Source organism: Gambusia affinis, linkage group LG02 (genome assembly GCF_019740435.1).
Source record: "Gambusia affinis linkage group LG02, SWU_Gaff_1.0, whole genome shotgun sequence".
NCBI lineage: Eukaryota > Metazoa > Chordata > Actinopteri > Cyprinodontiformes > Poeciliidae > Gambusia > Gambusia affinis.
The window spans coordinates 12,949,944-12,967,477 of NC_057869.1; the positions used below are offsets into that span (position 1 = coordinate 12,949,944).

Here is a 17,534-nt window from a genome sequence, read left to right on the forward strand (position 1 = left end):
TGTTTTAATTGAAAACAATTGAAAAGATTGTTTTCAATTGCAATGGATGATCAAGATGATCAAGATGGATGATTGATTGAGTGGACCATTGTAGCTGCTTTACTTTCCTCATTTGGAACAACTTGAGAGTTTCCTTGGCAATATTGGAGAACTTTACTTTGCTCAAAATCCTATTTCAATCTTTCTGAGAATGTCTGAGGATATTTTGCCAATAAGCCCAGCTGTTGGTTTGGTTACATCAAGTGCTATACTTTTTCCAACATTTGATGTATGAAATAATATCCAAAAAGTCCCTATTTGGCCTCATCTGACCAGAATTTTCTCCTAGTATTTTACTGGCTTATCCATTGTTACACAGCAAACATAAAAACAAACTTGCAAATGCTACTAAGTTTGGTGTGGTGTTCAAGGTTGTTGAATCCATTATTTATTATTTTATTTGAATCAGTGACTCTGCTGATTCCTCTGTCCAGAATATTGCAAGGAGTGTCTGGGTTGCTTGTGGTAAAATGAATCTCTTTGCTGTTCCAACTTATGGTCCCTTTGGTTCTTCGTGCATCACTGAGATGTTTTGAAACATCTGTAACCACTTCCATCAGCGTGCTTTGCATGAAAAAGGTTGCACAGTTCTTGAGAGAGGTCTTTGGTGTTACACACCATAAAAGGCCTTTTGAGTGATACGTTGATGAAACTTATTCCGCAAGAGGATTTTAGACATGATATCATAAAGTTTGCCTCACTGTGACCTGACTTGATGCTGTTCAAAGTTCAGCTTTGATGAGACAAATCCAAGTTTGAAGAAAGAAACCAAAGCAAACAAACAAGAAAAACGATGTATGTTTATATGTTAACTGTAAATTAAATCTATGCGATTCAGCGAGTGGCTAAGAATAATTTTATCCAACCCTATGAGACACTTAGCTAAGCATTTTCACCTGGAAGTAGTAGTGTAGTAGTGTTAACCCCTATGCTAAACTGGATCTGCAGTGCTGTAGGTAATACGGGAATAAAACCAGTTCTGCAAGCTCATCATAAAGCAAAGCATTGCAATCCAAATGTGATATCATGAATTTTTTATGTATTTTTAATAGTTTCTCTGCTGCATTGAAATTACATGCCAATGTCCTTTTTATCAGAATGTAGCCACACAAGTAATACATGTAGCTAAAATAGTAAACAGTTCTGTTTCTTCAGAGCGTAACATTACTTATGATAGTGAACATATTGTAATAAAGCTGCTTTGAATGACTGTGTATAATTCTAAGGTAATTCTTCTGAATTGTTTGTTAAACCAGTATATTTTTAGAGCATGTAAAAGTTATTAATTTAAGCACTCTCAATGACCATTACCAAAATATTTGCAGAGGAAAACGATTTGCTGAGCAATCTAATAACATTTTAATCGTCATTTGTAATGTGCTGCATTACAAATTATTGCATCTGAAAACCTGTTAAATTGTAAATGGTTATGGTGCTTAGTTTTTATTTGAGATTACAAGTGTTGTATAAATGTATTTCTAAGGAGCAATGAAAAACAATATCATTTAGATTTACATGATTTTGTTTATTGACGTGGCAGAGCAATGATGCAAACTGCTCTCATGTTTACTTACAATACCCTGTTAGGCTTATTGCCACGAAATGAAAAGGCAGACTGCTGGTTTTATACACCAAAGTGTGTAAGCACATGCAGTCGCAAGCACACTTGCTCTGACAGCAAATGTCCAAAGGATAATGTCACACATCTAATATCTGCAGCAGTATTGGCCTTGAACTGTTGGTGTGTTTGACAGACAGCCAGTCCCTGCGCTCAGACACATACTGTAGGGTCCCTGTCACATCATGTTATGGTGTATGTGTGTACCATTATCTGCATGTGTTTGTGTGTGTGCCTGTATCGTGAATATATGACTGTCTCTGACCTCGGAAACATGCCTAAAGTCATGATACTGGCTCATCCTGTCAGAAACAATTGAAATATGGAAAGAAAAAAAAATCAAAATTTAGTGTTATCTTAAAACTTTAATGTGAAATGTCTCTCTTTGTTTTTCTTTGTAATTCAGTTAAAATATGATCAATTAAAATATTTTTAAAGGAGACAAACAACTGACATTATCTAGAATTTTACTTAGAGTTTAGTTAATTTGCAATTCAAATTACCAAAAAGAATAAAACACCCATCCATTCATTGATGTATTGTCTATACCCGTTTGGTATTGCGTGGTTTGGTGCCCATCTCCAGCAGTCACTGAGAACACTGTGGATAACAGATAAAAAATACAATATATAAAAGAAGGATTGGTATATTTTGTAGATTGTCAAAACATTTTACAGAATACTAAGGGTGTAAATTTACATTTAAGAGCGAAAGAGAGCAGAAGGCTACAATATGTGTTTTTCATTTAGTGAATTAAACAAATATGGTGTCCTGGAGCCTGTAAAATTATTATGGACGCCATAGAAAAATACATACCTGCTTTCCTTTCTGGAAAGCAAATGGGATTTTTGTTAATTTATGTCTCAAATTTCTGTAAACGTAACCAGTAGTTGTTGTTTCTGTGCTTGATTTAACTGCTTAGATTTCAGTCACAGTGATACCAGAGGAGCATGAGTTGACCCTGTTATATTCTGAAAGAGAAACCTGGAGAGTAACACAAGTCTAAATCAATGGATTAACTGTTAGAAAATGGAAAGGCAGAGGTTAAAAAATGTCTTCTGCACACTGGGGCTCTGGTGTATTGTATTATCTGGTGTGATCACTCTTCTGGGATTCAAACCCGTGAGCCTCTCTCGTTTTCTGCTGAGACTTTGCTGTTAATTAGAAGCTGGTTTCCAAGATGAATTGCAATGAATGTGTTTCTGTGTGTCCGTGTAGCTGTGTGTGTCAAAATGTGGTTCAGCTCTCTTTTCTAATTAACAGTCTGATCAGTCATCTGGATTCCTCTCCTCTCTTTCCTCTCTCTCTCTTGGCATTTTCTGTTTCTTTTTTGCCTTCTGGTTTTTCTTACTTATTTCCTTTTTTCAGTCCGTTCATTTTCACAGCACTATCTTTCGGTTTCTGTCTGTCTTTATTGTTATCTGTACCTCTGTCAATTTGCTTCCCAAACCCAGTGTCACTAGTGGGGCGAGCATCTGTTGGCCTGCTATAATTTTAATCTGTAATAATTACAATAGTAGACAATAGTCCTGACATGGTTGCTAATTAAAGTTTCTAAAATGTTACAAAATATATATATGTATTATTTGAAAATACCACAACTACTGAATTATTTAGTACTTATTCAACTTAAATGGTAACAATTTTTATACAACTGACCTAGCATTGACAGTTGCTTTCTTTATTTATTCATATTTAATAATTCTCAATTATTCTCAAACAAGAAAATCTTTGCTTTTTATCTATTAACAATTTCAAAAAGATCTTAAAGCAAATTAAAAAAAAAATTAGATTCTTATGATTACATAAAAAAAAAAATAAAAAAAAAATCTGTTAGTGAAACAAAATCGCAGCCTATCACAGAATTCAATAATTTTCTTTGGCTCTGTTGTGTTTCTGAGCACAGGACAAACTGAAAACCCTTTTTCTTCTGATTCTGGATACTATTACTATTAATAAACTAATTTCAACAGCCAGGTTTTGGTGGAGTTTACTTAACCAGCAACAGGACAATGTTAGGAATAAATGTAAAATTAGTGTAAAAATATATTTTTTTCCAGCATAGCAAGAAAATGGGAAATAAAATTAATTGTTTACTGAGACTACACAAATGCATAAACATGTCAATCTTTGGGATATACATAAGGATACCTTTGGGCTTGACTCGCTTACTGTTTTTTTTCCCACTCACCTTCTTTTTATTGCTTATTTTAAAACTTTATTACTGTAAGGTTCACTATAATTAGCCGGTAAGTGATTACCTTTATCTCAAATTTCTCTTGTAGCCCGTACCTGTGGTAGTAATCTGAGAGGGCCCAGAGGGGTGATAACATCTCCTAACTACCCGGTTCAGTATGAGAACAATGCACACTGTGTATGGGTCATCACTGCAATGGACTCTGAAAAGGTAAGGAAAATTAATTCATTCTAAATTTATTTGGTTTGATTTGCTCAAACTCATGTAACACATGGCTTGCCTTGCACTAAAGGAGTTAGTCAGAGTTTCTCACTTTTCTTTGTTTAAAATGGTTTAAAATTAGTATTAACAGGACATACTGTAATGCCTACCTCATGACAAACTTCTGAAAATTTAATCTCCCACTCTTTTGATAGACTATGCAGAGCATTTAATATATAATATGATGGATTTCTAAGTCAAACTGTAAAAACTGCCTCTGTCTTGCCTTAAATAAGTACTTGGTAGATGAGAAATTCAGGGAAATTTAGTTGTACATCAAGTATGCATGTGGCCTTTGATGCACTCTAAAGCTAGCATGTGTTGCATACTGAGACCAGTGGTGAGGGAATTTAAAGTGTTTTGCCATGTAATGACCATAATGTCACCATCACATTTTGTTGGGTCTATTTTGGTTCCCAACCTGCAAGGAATCAACCGGAGACTCAAGTTACTCTTCTGCAGAAGAGGGGAGAGAAGCCAGACAAGGAGAACCACAGTCAAACTGTCTGGGATCAACTCCACCGGCTCTCACCTCTCAGCTGCTTTTTATTATCATAACAAGGAAAATAGGGTTGGGTTTGTTCACACAGTCTCACAGATAGTTTCATCAGAGAAGTCTGCCACAGGATGTTCTAGGACACTCTTATAAGGCACAAAGCTGACTCCTCTATGACAGGCAGTTTGATAAAACCAGAAGAGTGAGTGAACATTTCTAATCTCCAAACAAACATGGATAAAACACGAAGAGTGTGCAGCATTTCTAATCTTCAAGTAAACATCCAAAGAACAGTTAATAATGTGCAATAAAAGAAACGGGGCCAAAGAGAAAAACACAAAAGAATAATTATATGAAAACATATAAACTAATAATTTAAATGAACTTGGATAATAATTGTTCCAACACATTTCATAAATCTTTTAAAAAATCAACCTATAATTTGGAAATGATTCAAATTTAATGTTGTATAAGTGGTCAGATAATTATAAGTCCATATAATCACAGAGTAAGATGTATCGCCAGGTGAGTAACATTTATATGTCCAAATGTCTTAAAAATGCTTGACTGGTAGATGATCAAATATTGTATGTCAATGTCAACAGCAGAAAGGTGGTGTGTGAGCATTACTTTACTAGGTCATCAACATAGAAATGAAAGACTGAGCTGCAATTCGCACACATTGTACATTCCTTCAGAGATGATTAACTTGAATATCCCCAAAGTTTTGATTAGGCAAAAATTAATGAAAATGCAGTTTTACTAGAGGAAGGCAGACATTTTATTTTTGCACTTAGCTCACTTTTCTTAAACTCTGAATTTAGGGTGGTGTTTCTGCCAAAGCAAGCATTACAGAAAATGTTTTCATTAAATGGAAAACCCTGAAAGTGTGTAGCTGTGTGATTTAATGGGGCCAGATGTAACTGAAAAAGATGCTTGGAGTCTTTTGGTGGTAAATGGAAATTCAGAGATGCACCAGAGCGCGACAGAAAAGGCAACAAAAGAGAGTTCACTTGCATTAATACTTTGAAATCCAGAACCTACCAGCCATTTTGATAAGCACCTAATCATTTAAAAGAAAAATTTAGCAATTTAAAAAAAAAAATATATGTATATATATATATATATATGTATATATAAACACCAGAAATAAAAACATTCAACTGTCAAATTGCTTCTGTAATTGTTTTAATTATTTGTGAAAAAGCATCCAGATTAAATGCCTTTGTAAGTAAATTGACTCCTTAGTGCAGCAGAAAGTTGAATTGTAAATGTGAAAGTGTAAAAATATCCTGATGGATTTTTGGTGATTTATAGCCATGGTCAAACTCCTAACTCCTAAACCCAGTATATGACATTACAACACCCTCTCTCCCTACCTCCCGTTCCTCTGCACTACACTTTTCCAATCCAGTTTCTCCCTCTCTGTATTCTTTCTTCTTTTTAACAGCTTTATAATGACAAGTTTGTAAATAGTGAGAGAGGAGAGATGGATAAGTCAAAAAGGAGAATAAGTTGTTACTGAGTTCATTGAAAACTACAGAAAATCTTACAGGAAAGAGAAACAAAATGCACCGGGATATTTAGCCAGCTACTTTACATGCATAGGCATGCTAAGGAAGAGAGACTGAATGTCCAGGATGGTACTTGACATGAGACACCCAAGTTTTTTTTTATAGATGATAGAAATGGAGTCAGCTCACCTCTTAGCCCTCAAAGACTGGGGCTGAGAAATTGTGAGATATAATTGAAGAGAGACCACAGAAAATATAAAAGCCAGGCTGAAGAGTGGAGAGAAAATGACTTTTTGTTCTCCCTACTGTGTCTTTCTGACCTTGGCGGAGAGAAATGGCTCTTCACAAGGTGGCCAAGGGCTTGTGGCAGGCCATGACGCAGTTTCATTGTATTACTGTTCAGATTTATTTCATCCACGTTGCTGTGAGCCTCTAATGAAGTCTCTAATCTGATTTATACCAGCATCTACCAGTTTACACTGGTGAGTATGCTAGATCTATCTTTCATTGTGGAAGACTATTTCAGAATTACTCATAAAATCCCTATGTTGATGTGTTAAATGCTTCATGGCAAATTTTTGTATATTGTGAATCTGCTTGGTATCAGATGATACCTATGCAATGCAATATTTTATATACACTTTTTTTTATCTGAGTTTATGGCAGATTTCATGTTTTTTCTGCTCTGTATACTGTCTTGTTATATACCTATGCATTTAAGTGTACACGTTTAACACCTCAAAATGCTTACATGTAAGTCAATGGGTCCATTTCAAGCTATGAACCAGTAAAGAAACAAATACAAAACAACTTAGTCATCTTTTTTTTTCCCCTCCAGGGGGTCTTTTTGTGGGCTCTAGTGTCCCTTATATGAAAGTAGGTTGACAGGAAAGGGGAAGACATGCAGTAAATGTCGCCGGATCCAGGAATCGAACCCACAACAGCTGCGTTGAGGACTCAAGGCCTCCAAACGTGGGTCGCGCTATCCCCTACGCCACCACTGCACGCCCAACAACTTAGTCTTTTGAGTATGCATGTAAACTTAATTTGTGTTTTTTAGATAAAATTATTTTAAATTATGATCAATTTTTTTCCACTACTTTTCTTGCAAACTTGAAATTTGACCTTATTACAGCATGTAATTTAAGACATTAAAGACTGATTTCGGATTTAGTTTTCAACATATTTTTTCAAATTTCAAAAATAGTTCTTTCATGAGACAAACCACAGACTTAGTGCAGCCTACACTGTATTTTTTCTTGGTATATTGTTATCTTAGCCTGCCTTGTTATCATAAGAGGCTGCTCATTTTTCTCAGGTGTTGCTAAACTCTGCTTCCTTTTTTCTTCAGCCCCTTACATTCACTAATCTATCTCAAAAAGATTTTTACAGTTACATGTTCATGTTGATAGTTTTCAACCTCTAGTCTTTTTAAAAGAGCCATCATTAAATGGATTGTTTGAGTTACTTTGTACTATATAATAAAAACAGTTTGATGCTTTAAATACAGTACTTTTCAAAACTAACTTTGAACATTTTGGCATTTTGGCAAATTACAGTTTCAAACTTCAGCATATTTTATTGTGATGGTATCTGACAGACCAACCCAATTTAGTGCATATTTTACAAATGGAAGGTATAATAATATAAGATTAAATTATTTGAACAAATATCAATCAGAAAATTATTTCATCTGCATTTCTTTAGAACCCATTGCTATTACACCTAATCATGGTATCCAGTACAAATCTTCCTGGTAAAATTTTAGTTTAAGTTTTCTCTAGGCACAATGGACAGTGCTCCTTGAGATGTACAGTGTTTTGGATGTTATTTTATGGCATAATCCTCCTTTTAAACTTCTCAACATATATATCCTTGACCAGTCTCTTGTGCATTATTGCTTGACCTTGATGATGCTGTTAATACACTACTTTTTCTCATTAAATTTATTTGTCCCTTTAGAAAAGAGTAGGAAATTTGTCTGTGGTTTCTCCATATTATTCATTTTCAATCAATATTGGGGGACAAACTTAATTTATTCAGCAGTAAAGGCAGAAGAAGGAAACTTATACCGAGGTTTAATTTGGTATAAGGAAACTTTGGTTTAACTTTGGTTTTGTTGTGCCTTCAAAAAAAACTGTAAAGTCTTTTTTTCTGACATATTCTCTAAACAGAAGAGTTGATGCTTTTTATACTCATACTGGGTACAGCCATGTACAGGGGTGACCCACGACTAGTTCAAAGAAATGTAAATTTCAAATAAGATGTTTGATGATGGTAAATGTTTAATCTTAGGTTAGATATAGGGTGTTCAGTCCTCTAGAGCTACAATCTTTCAGGTTATAGATCCTGGATCAAATGGCTGAATTCCCTCATCAGTATTCAGTCATTCAGCTCTCTAGACATCTGGTTACGAGTCATTCAGTTGATTCAGGTGTGCTGTAGTAGGGAAACATGGAGAAGTTCCAGGATGCTCGATCTCGAGGACTTACCTTGGGCATCCTTGTGTTGATGGACTGCTCTACATAATGATTTACTTTTTGTATTGGAGCATTGATTAAAATGAGTAATAACTTTTTCCATGCAAACCTTTCTGCCTTCCTATTTTCACTTATGCGTCTTTGTTGATGTGCTGTTCTTCTTTATTCCTGCACTCACAGTGTCTCTGTCAGGCTTTTATTCCAGATGACTTCTTTCATCAATAATGTGTTTCAATGCTGAAAAAACTTTTTTTTTTATTGAAGTGTGCATACCTTTTCTTTTTCCTTTTTCTTCTTCATGTAGTTTCACTTTCACAAGTTTAAATGACCAATAAGTAATGCCAGCTGGTTTGTGTCACCTTGTTAAGTTTTGAATAAGAGCGCCTCAATCAATATGGTTTGTTATTGTCTGTCAGCCTCTCGGCAAAAACACTGTGACTGTGCTTTTATTTTTGTTTCTGCCTCTGTTATTATTTGTGTACGAGAGGTTGTGTTTGAGTTTATGAATGTTGACTGTGTGTTTTCTGTCTGCCAGCTTAATTGCTAACTGCCAGCGATTGTGAAAAATATGTTGCACGGTGAACTGTCAGCTCTCGGGTCATAGTGAGGAATAACTTGGGTGGGCAGAAGAAAAAGGACTTGACAGCGCTTGTGTACGCGTGTGTTATTGTGTGTGTCAGTCATTTGATTCATCAGTGTAGAGCAGATAATTATTTTGTTCAAATCTGAAGCATTCCCGCTGCTCACATACACACAGACACACGCACAGACACCCTTGAAACGCATCATCTCACATCCCCTTTAAACCTCTAATCATTGCTGTCTTTTTTCTGATGAATACAAATTAGCAACTGCAGAACTGCGTATGGGTGCGTGTGTGTACTCGCAGGGTTGGTTGGTTGGTTGGTTATTTTCATGCGAGCATCATTTCTATCACTTCAACATAAGGCCAACACAATATGTGACATTCAGTCAGATTCCCTTAATTTTTACTTGATGCAGGAAATGAGGTCAATAAAGAACAATAAAGGCAGCAGCCAGGATGTATTAAAATCCAGCATAATGCAGTAGCGGTGTATTGTTTTGCATCAGCGCTCAAGCTCTTTCATTAAAGAACAGAAAACGCCCAAAATTCAGTGCTTTGTTATGCATGTCTAAAAAGGGCACCTTTCTCCTATTGCATCTGTTTAGCTTATTTATCAAAGCTGCAAACAAAATTTAAAGGAAGGTTGTGGTTCATTACTATTTTGGTTTTTGTCTGCCTCACTGACCATTCATGAGGCAGTCTTGCCTTTTCTCTAAATTGTACTTTGTACAAGTCACTGCTTAAAACAATTTGGTTTAAATAACTACTTTTATAAGTATCAGTAACTACTTTGAAGAGCAAGGGGAAATTGCTAACCATGATGTTGATTAGAACTAGCAGAGGTCATTTTTTTAGCGAAACACTCACAGGCTTTTACAGGCATTCCTTTATGCACCTCCTAAATTAGCCTGAAGACATGTATAAACCAGTGGATGTTTACAAGTTTAGAGTAAGTAGAGACCATTCTGGTGAAAAGGGTTCCTTTTCAGCAAAGTGTTGACAACTGAAATCAGAAAGGAGGTCAGTAATAAACTCACAAATACAAGTCCCTCTTTCAACTTAATAAAATAATAATACATTTTATTTATAAGTCTCTTTCAAGACTCTCATGATTGCCTTACATTAGCAACATAAAAATAACATTGTGAAGAAAGATTAAAAAGTGCTGTAAAGAGAAAAACACATTTAAAATACAAATAACTGTTTGCGTGTGTAAATGTGAAGGAGTTGACTAACATAAAGCAGAGATAATTATGGAGGGCTTAGACTGTTAACAGGAGTATTTTGAACTCAACACGGAAATGGATAAGGAGCAAACGGGAGAGTTTCACGTCAATCGTACAAACAAAGCCAGCAAGCAAAATCTTGCGTCTATTGGAGGTTCAAAAATCCAATCAGGATTGTGGAATCAAAAGTGCTGCAGATTGATGGTCAGTAGGGTCAATACTGAGCACACTGTGTTAAATGAGTGTAAGACAAGCATTGGACACATGTGACTCATAACTGCTACTAATGAATATGCTGCATTTTGATGAAGTTCAGTGACCTGTGATTTCTCGGTGCCCTTTAAAGCGACAAGTTCATCGTGTGTTTATAGCAAAATTTTGCCTTCCATGCCCTTGTGAGCTGGCTGTGTGATCATCTGTAATCCGGTCATCACACACTCGGTCTCTGACCCCAGTTTACCATTTCACAAGTCATCTCATATGGAGCTGTTACTCCCCTAATTCTTGGCAAGTTTTTTTTCCATTTTTGATGGGGGATAATGACAGACAGAGGATATAAAAGGCAACATTTTTATATAACACTTAGTAAAATTCTTACTTGAAAGAATAAATTGCACTACTGAAGAGAGAGGCCCTAGCTTTAATTGCAGCCTAAAGATTACCAGTTGAAAAATTGTTTTGAAGTTAACATATCAATAAGGTGCACTTATTGTAAATTTTAGTGTTTTACATTATAAATATTCTATGTACTATACAATTAAAAATACAGTTTAAAAGGTACAAAATCTTATGTAACAAATTTCACCAGGTCAGTTTTTTTTTTTCATTTAACACCCCCCCCCCCATCACACTCATGGTGTTCAAATCCCAGTTAGTAGCATTCATAAGCTCTCTTACACTTGTAGATATCTTTAAAAAAAGAAAGAAAAAAGATTAAAAATAAAGATGACCTGAGGCTGGAACCATTTCACTCAAATATGGAGTCACATCTGGGTTCTTCCAAGACACAGCCAACGGGGAGCCTCCTTTAGACCTTCCTGTTATATTGAAAAACCACGTGTCAGATTAGATTAGACTGAAAAACAATCATTAAAGTGAAAGTTTTCTATTCTTATTTGTTGGAGCTGTAACTCAGTTATTTACTTGTGTTAGATTTGTGCACTCATATACATCACTACACTGCAATTTGAAAGATAAATTTCATTTTGTTTCATGCATTCACTATTTGAAAGAGATGATGTTCAATTGGGTTTTCAGTTTGTGTGCAAAAAGGTTTCAATGTGAGGTGGCACTGTGTCTGGAGGCAGGGTGAGGAGAGGTTCACTTGGCAGCTTCACTCTGCTGTCTGTTGCGTCTTAAGTTCAGAGTTTCTTGTCTGTTTCTGTTTCCTTACACAGTGCAGAGACATGTAGCTCTGTTAAAGAGAGGTGGTGTATCTGTGCTGGGCCTGTAATTATCTTGACGTTTGCCAAGGCTGCTGCTCTACCTCCAAATCAGAGAATGAGCTTGAAGAACATTGTAACGTAGTCTCACTCCTGACACATTGACAAAATAAAACAAACAAGCACATATTCCCCAAACCCTGTGATTCCTTCTTTCCTCTGCCATTTGACACACCAAAATAGCAATTTCTCCTTCAAGCAAAATGTCTGAAGTATGTTATTTGTGACTTGATCCTCCAGTTGATTTATTATTCAAATTCTAGAAAAGAGATCAACCATCTGTGCACAAGCTATTTCTGGGCTCTTAACATGTCACCGAACAATATGATCAAATAAACATATATAATCATATATATAATTATATTTTAACCCTCTGCTGGTCCATTTATAGCTTAACTTTTTTAACATGCATACAAATTGTTTCTAAAGAACCACATTTGGAAAAATGTGAGAAAATTGATCAAATTATTTTTTTCCCCAAAAAAAGATTACCATAAATAAGGCTTCCAGTATTTGCCTTCTCAGACATTGCCCATACACTTTTCATTTACTGGAAGTCTAAAAGTTATCTGTTAAAAAGTGTTGCTAACTGTGGCAGCTCTCCAGTGACTAAACTCAACTCATTCATCTCAACCAAGGAAATCTTGCAGACTTTGGCTCCAGGGCAGCTGTTCCCTGTCTGCACTACTTCTGGTCATAGGTCACCTCAGTTTATGGTTTAAACTTTATAGCTTTTTTGGCACATGATTAAAGTGATATCATTATGTCTCAAGGATTTTAGCTAGCATAATACTACATTTGGTAAACAGTATTTACATGAATATATCAAATTTTCCATCCAAGAAAAGCCATACAGTGTAATATTAACTGGAAATCTAAGTCCATTTTACCACATCAATCGTGGAACTACTTTAGCATATCTGGTAAAACTGAGAACAAAGTATCAAGGCAGTGTGTTTTTTCTGAAACTTTTTAGGGGGGTACTGACATGAAATCAACACAAGATGTTGGTGCCCAAGTAATCCACATAAAAAATAGTCCATAAATTCAATTTTCTAAGAAAATAGGCAGAAGAATATATAACACACACGACAAAACGGGGGAGCAAAATGGGAGCTAACCAAGAAAGTCACTGAAGTCTAGCAGAATTTAGAAAGCAAAACTTTTCTCCCTCAATGCCAGAAAACATTTGCAGGCTTAGTTTAAATTGTTGACCATAAAAAAGTATCAGACAATAAGAATCACATGATCAGTGACAGAAAAAAACTTTCTCAAGAGCTTTGTAACCTTACTTTTGCAGAAAGTACTGATTGCAATTTTACAGATAACTTTACAATGACAAACATTGCAGTCAGTACCACAAGGAGAAAGGAAATAATGTAACCATAAACAACCCAGAACCAGTTGTGTCTTGCAGGAACAATCAGAAGTGACATCCAAGGGCCAATAACCACTCGCAGATAACTTCAGAGAGACTTAAAATTGGGAAGTGAAGTTGTTATTTTAAATACACCTATAAGGAATGCACAGACCACAGTAGTCTATTTTTACACCAACTGCTGAAGGAAAAAAAATCTTAAGACATCTTAAAACCCCTGACTTGATAAGACTGGAACTCCTTTCATATTATTGTGCACACCATGTGTGCAGAGGAAAGGGCCATGTACATGACTTCAAATGCACATACTAACAGAAAATGTGAAGAGAGAACATTATGATTAGGGGATATTTTTCAACATAGAGTACAGAGATATAGATATGGAGAAATCTACTGAGACTTTCTTATAAAGAAGGCAAATTGTTTGGATTTTTAATCAACAAAACAATATCACACACCCTATGCAGAAAACTCACAGTTGGGTTTAGAGAAGAAAAAATCAGCGGCGGAATGACCCAGTCAATTGCTGCCTGAATGAGGACAATTTGTCTGGAAGAATGGGTAAAACTCACACCTGAGCAATGCATGAAACTAGTTTCTTTATATGGGAGACATTTTAAAGTTTGCATCACTGACAAAGGCTTTTCTACTGAACATTGATGAAATGTCAGAAGTTATGTTTGATACTAAATCTGTGTCATTTGACTACAATGACGATAATTGATGGATTCATTAGTTTGGATTAATTTGTAGGTGTGGGTAACCTTGGTTGTTATCAACATCTAGTATGAATTTCATTCCAGTGGATCTATTAGAAAAAAAATGAATTAATTTTGTTCCCACTGTAAAGGAATAATGAACCTCCTGCAGGGATTATTTATTTGTTCAAATAATACATAAATAATAAACATAAATTGTAAACAAACAGTTTTTCTATGCATTGAAAAGTGTCAAGAGGGATTAGTTTATTCTAAAAAGGTTGGCTGCCTTCAGGTTAGTGACTTAAAAGGTTGAATAAATTTGAAATATGCAAAAAATAGTTAGGAAAATTACCTTAGGGTGGTTGTTGGCTGAGCTACCAAAACACAAGGTGGTGTAATTGGCCAACCTGTATTTTGACATGAAGCCCAAAGATTGTGTTCTGGTAAGGATCAGCTCATGTGTTTTCATGTAACCTGAAATACAAATAACTGACTGAAAGCACATTATTAAACCCATGCTGTGTTAACAATACCCACATCTAAATTTATTTTTAGGAAATAAATGATGAAATAAAACATCTGATGTTGAGCAATTTACACTAAGTACAAAAATATTGAAGCCTGTCCAAAAGTCTCAATTTGATGGATGAAAACATCTATAGGTGTTCCCCATTATTTTATGAATTTTGGCTGCACACTTTTACACAGTATTGATGTCGCAGAGTATATATGAAAACATAAAAAGTACTTTTACAGATACTCCAGATATTTTTTGCTGATCCAGTGTTGCTGTGCCGCAGTGACTCAGTGTTAGGGTGAAATTAATGTTCTGTCTTTTCTGGCATGCTTTGATATGGGTCTGCAAAAGGTCATTTTCAATCTTACTACAAACACATTTTGATGTAAATTTGCAATCAGAGTAAGTCAAAATATTTATTTTTTTATCTTCAGGTGAGGATTGGTCTGGGATTCTGATGATTTGACATCCTTAAGCAAAAATGCTCCAATTTTGTGATGTTACAGTACTTTTAAAATGTAAAGCTTTTTATGATTTCGTGGCAATATCTTCATTTATAAGAACATTAAGAGGATGAAGTAAATGGCTCAGAGTAACAGTGGAGTCTCCATTGTGGTGCACCAGCTTTACCACTGAGCAACAGTGCCCCCATGATAGAAATATAACATAAAATATGTTTACATTACATTGTAAACACATTGTAAACATACATTTACATCAAATATTTAATATAAGAAATTAATATATAAATCTTTATTTTTATCACAGCTGAATACATAAGAAAGGGTAGCTGATCTCAATCTCTCCTATTGCATTTGGCCTTTCATGAAACAAAAAGTCTTTATCTACCTTGAAGTGCTTTGTGAGTGGGGCTACTAATTTATACTATGTAGTTAAAATTTGATTCCATACATTATTACTGTGTGGGCAACAGGGGATACTCTAATGGCAAAGTTGACTTTCTGGGTTTTTTCAACCAGAAGATACTCAACTCTATCTATCGAGTTCCTCTTTTTTTATTATAAAGTTTTAATAAATTTACCTTATGCTGATGTCATACATGTATGATTGATGGCTTGCACCAAAATGTTGGAGAGAAACATTTTGGTGTTTGGTGCCATGTACTCCATATATGCCATGGAGTATATGCCATATATGTATGGCACACACTCCATGTATCAAGTTTTTTCTTTTTTTTTTTATTATTAACAATTTTTATTGAGAAGGCACATTACAATACAATTATATAATTGCGCCGAATACATTCACATTGTTACATGCTTCCTCTATTTTCTAAGTTTAGACAAGAGAGAAAGAAAGAGAAAAAAAAAAAAAGGAAGAAGAAAAAAAAAACAAAAAAAAACTTAAACTTAACTCAAGTTTTTTCTATTCCAAAATATGTAGTATGTCACATTTACTATAAGAGTTTAAAATGAGCGAATACTATGTCATTCATTTTTGCGATGTCGAAACCATTATTTTATTTTGTTTTGTTTATTTGTAATGCCATGGTATTCTCTAGAACCAGAAACCAGCCAATTCCTAGAAATTATTTGATCTTTGTATGTGATTATGTCATCAGGAAACCTCAGAGTTCAAAGCACTACACCTGGTGAATTATTGAAGGGACTTCACTTTAGATTTGGGTTGCTCAGTTAAAGTTGCACTGTTAAAATGTCCTATTGAGCCACTCTACTAATGACCTCAAATGCTATTTAAATTTTAAATATACATACCCTCCAGTGAATTTTTGGCAAATTTAGATTATTCCGAAATTCACCATTATCATAAGAATACCTGAATTTTAATTTTATTGTTGTTGCATCATGTGTAATCTTCTTTTAAACAGGCCAATTTAGAAATAATTGAAGAGCACTAAGTTTCTTGGCAATGACCTAAGAATAATAATGCTTAATTTTCCTCCATTTAGTGTGCCATTGTACAGCCATTGTTCACTGCATCAGCAAACACAAGCTAGAATCTAAAAGCATACACAAGCAAAATATAGACGAAAGATAACGCACGTAGGTGAAAAAACAAAGTTGGACAGCGCTCACACACTCAGTGAAACAGCTGTGCCTTTAGAATTATTCTGCTTCACTTGTTCAGACAGATATACCTGAGAAAACCACCTCCTACTCAAACAAATTATCACACTTGGATGCATAGAAAAAACTATTGTCAGTTTCTGGTTCACTCTGTTTTATGACTTCAAGCTGCTTGTAGAGTTTTTAACAACCCTTGCATTATAGTCACAAGCAGATATTCATGTTTTCAGTGGTAAGTTCATCAAAAATTATTGCCATATCAAGGGCATTTTTAACTTTTCAGGGTGCTATTTTGACATAAAGTGTTCCAATCCCAAAACCTTTACAAGTTTGAAAATAAAAGGAAACCATCGCACTTCAAACTGGTATGTAAATAAATAAATAAACATATATATATATATATATATATATATATATATATATATATATATATATATATATATATATATATATATATATATATATATATATATATATATAAATATCACAGAAATATCACCAACGTTTATTATAAATCTGACTCAAAAAAATTTTAATAATCAGATTTCTAAAATATAATATACAAGTCTCTAGGACTTCTTTTGAACCGATTTCAACAAGTAAGGGTAAGCAACATCTTTATTCTCGCCTTAGTATGAACAGTTTAGGACAGGAAAAGTCCTAAAGGGATAACAAAAAATCCTCAGCGTTTGAGCCTATTAGAAAACAAAGTTCTTGAACCCTCTTGTAGAGAGAAAATCACATCAACTCATCATTGTATGTTAATGCCCCCAGTCATTTGTTGTTAGCCTGTAGTTTTGCATGTTTTTCCCATTAGTTGGAGCTCTTTTGGAAAGACTACACTTTGCTTGAGGGTGCAACAACAAATGTACACTGGGACAGTTAAATACTTTATACAAGCAGTTTGATTGGGCTGCACCTTCAATGTTGCTTTATACAAAATACATTGTTTTGTTTGCATAAGACTGTGGGCTGTTTTTGTAAATGAAAAGGTGTGCTGAAGCAGAAATGCAGATTTTAAAGAGCTATAC

At 34.7% G+C, this 17,534-nt stretch overlaps 1 protein-coding gene across 1 annotated transcript in view; it reads left to right on the forward strand.

The window, feature by feature from the left end:
• LOC122842636 (CUB and sushi domain-containing protein 1-like) overlaps nucleotides 1-17,534 on the forward strand; it is a 415,097-nt gene that overhangs the window by 243,576 nt on the left and 153,987 nt on the right. Inside the window, exon 10 of the mRNA XM_044136693.1 lies at nucleotides 3,943-4,064. Coding sequence (XP_043992628.1) covers nucleotides 3,943-4,064 — 122 coding nt within the window. The remainder of the gene's footprint in view (nucleotides 1-3,942; nucleotides 4,065-17,534) is intronic.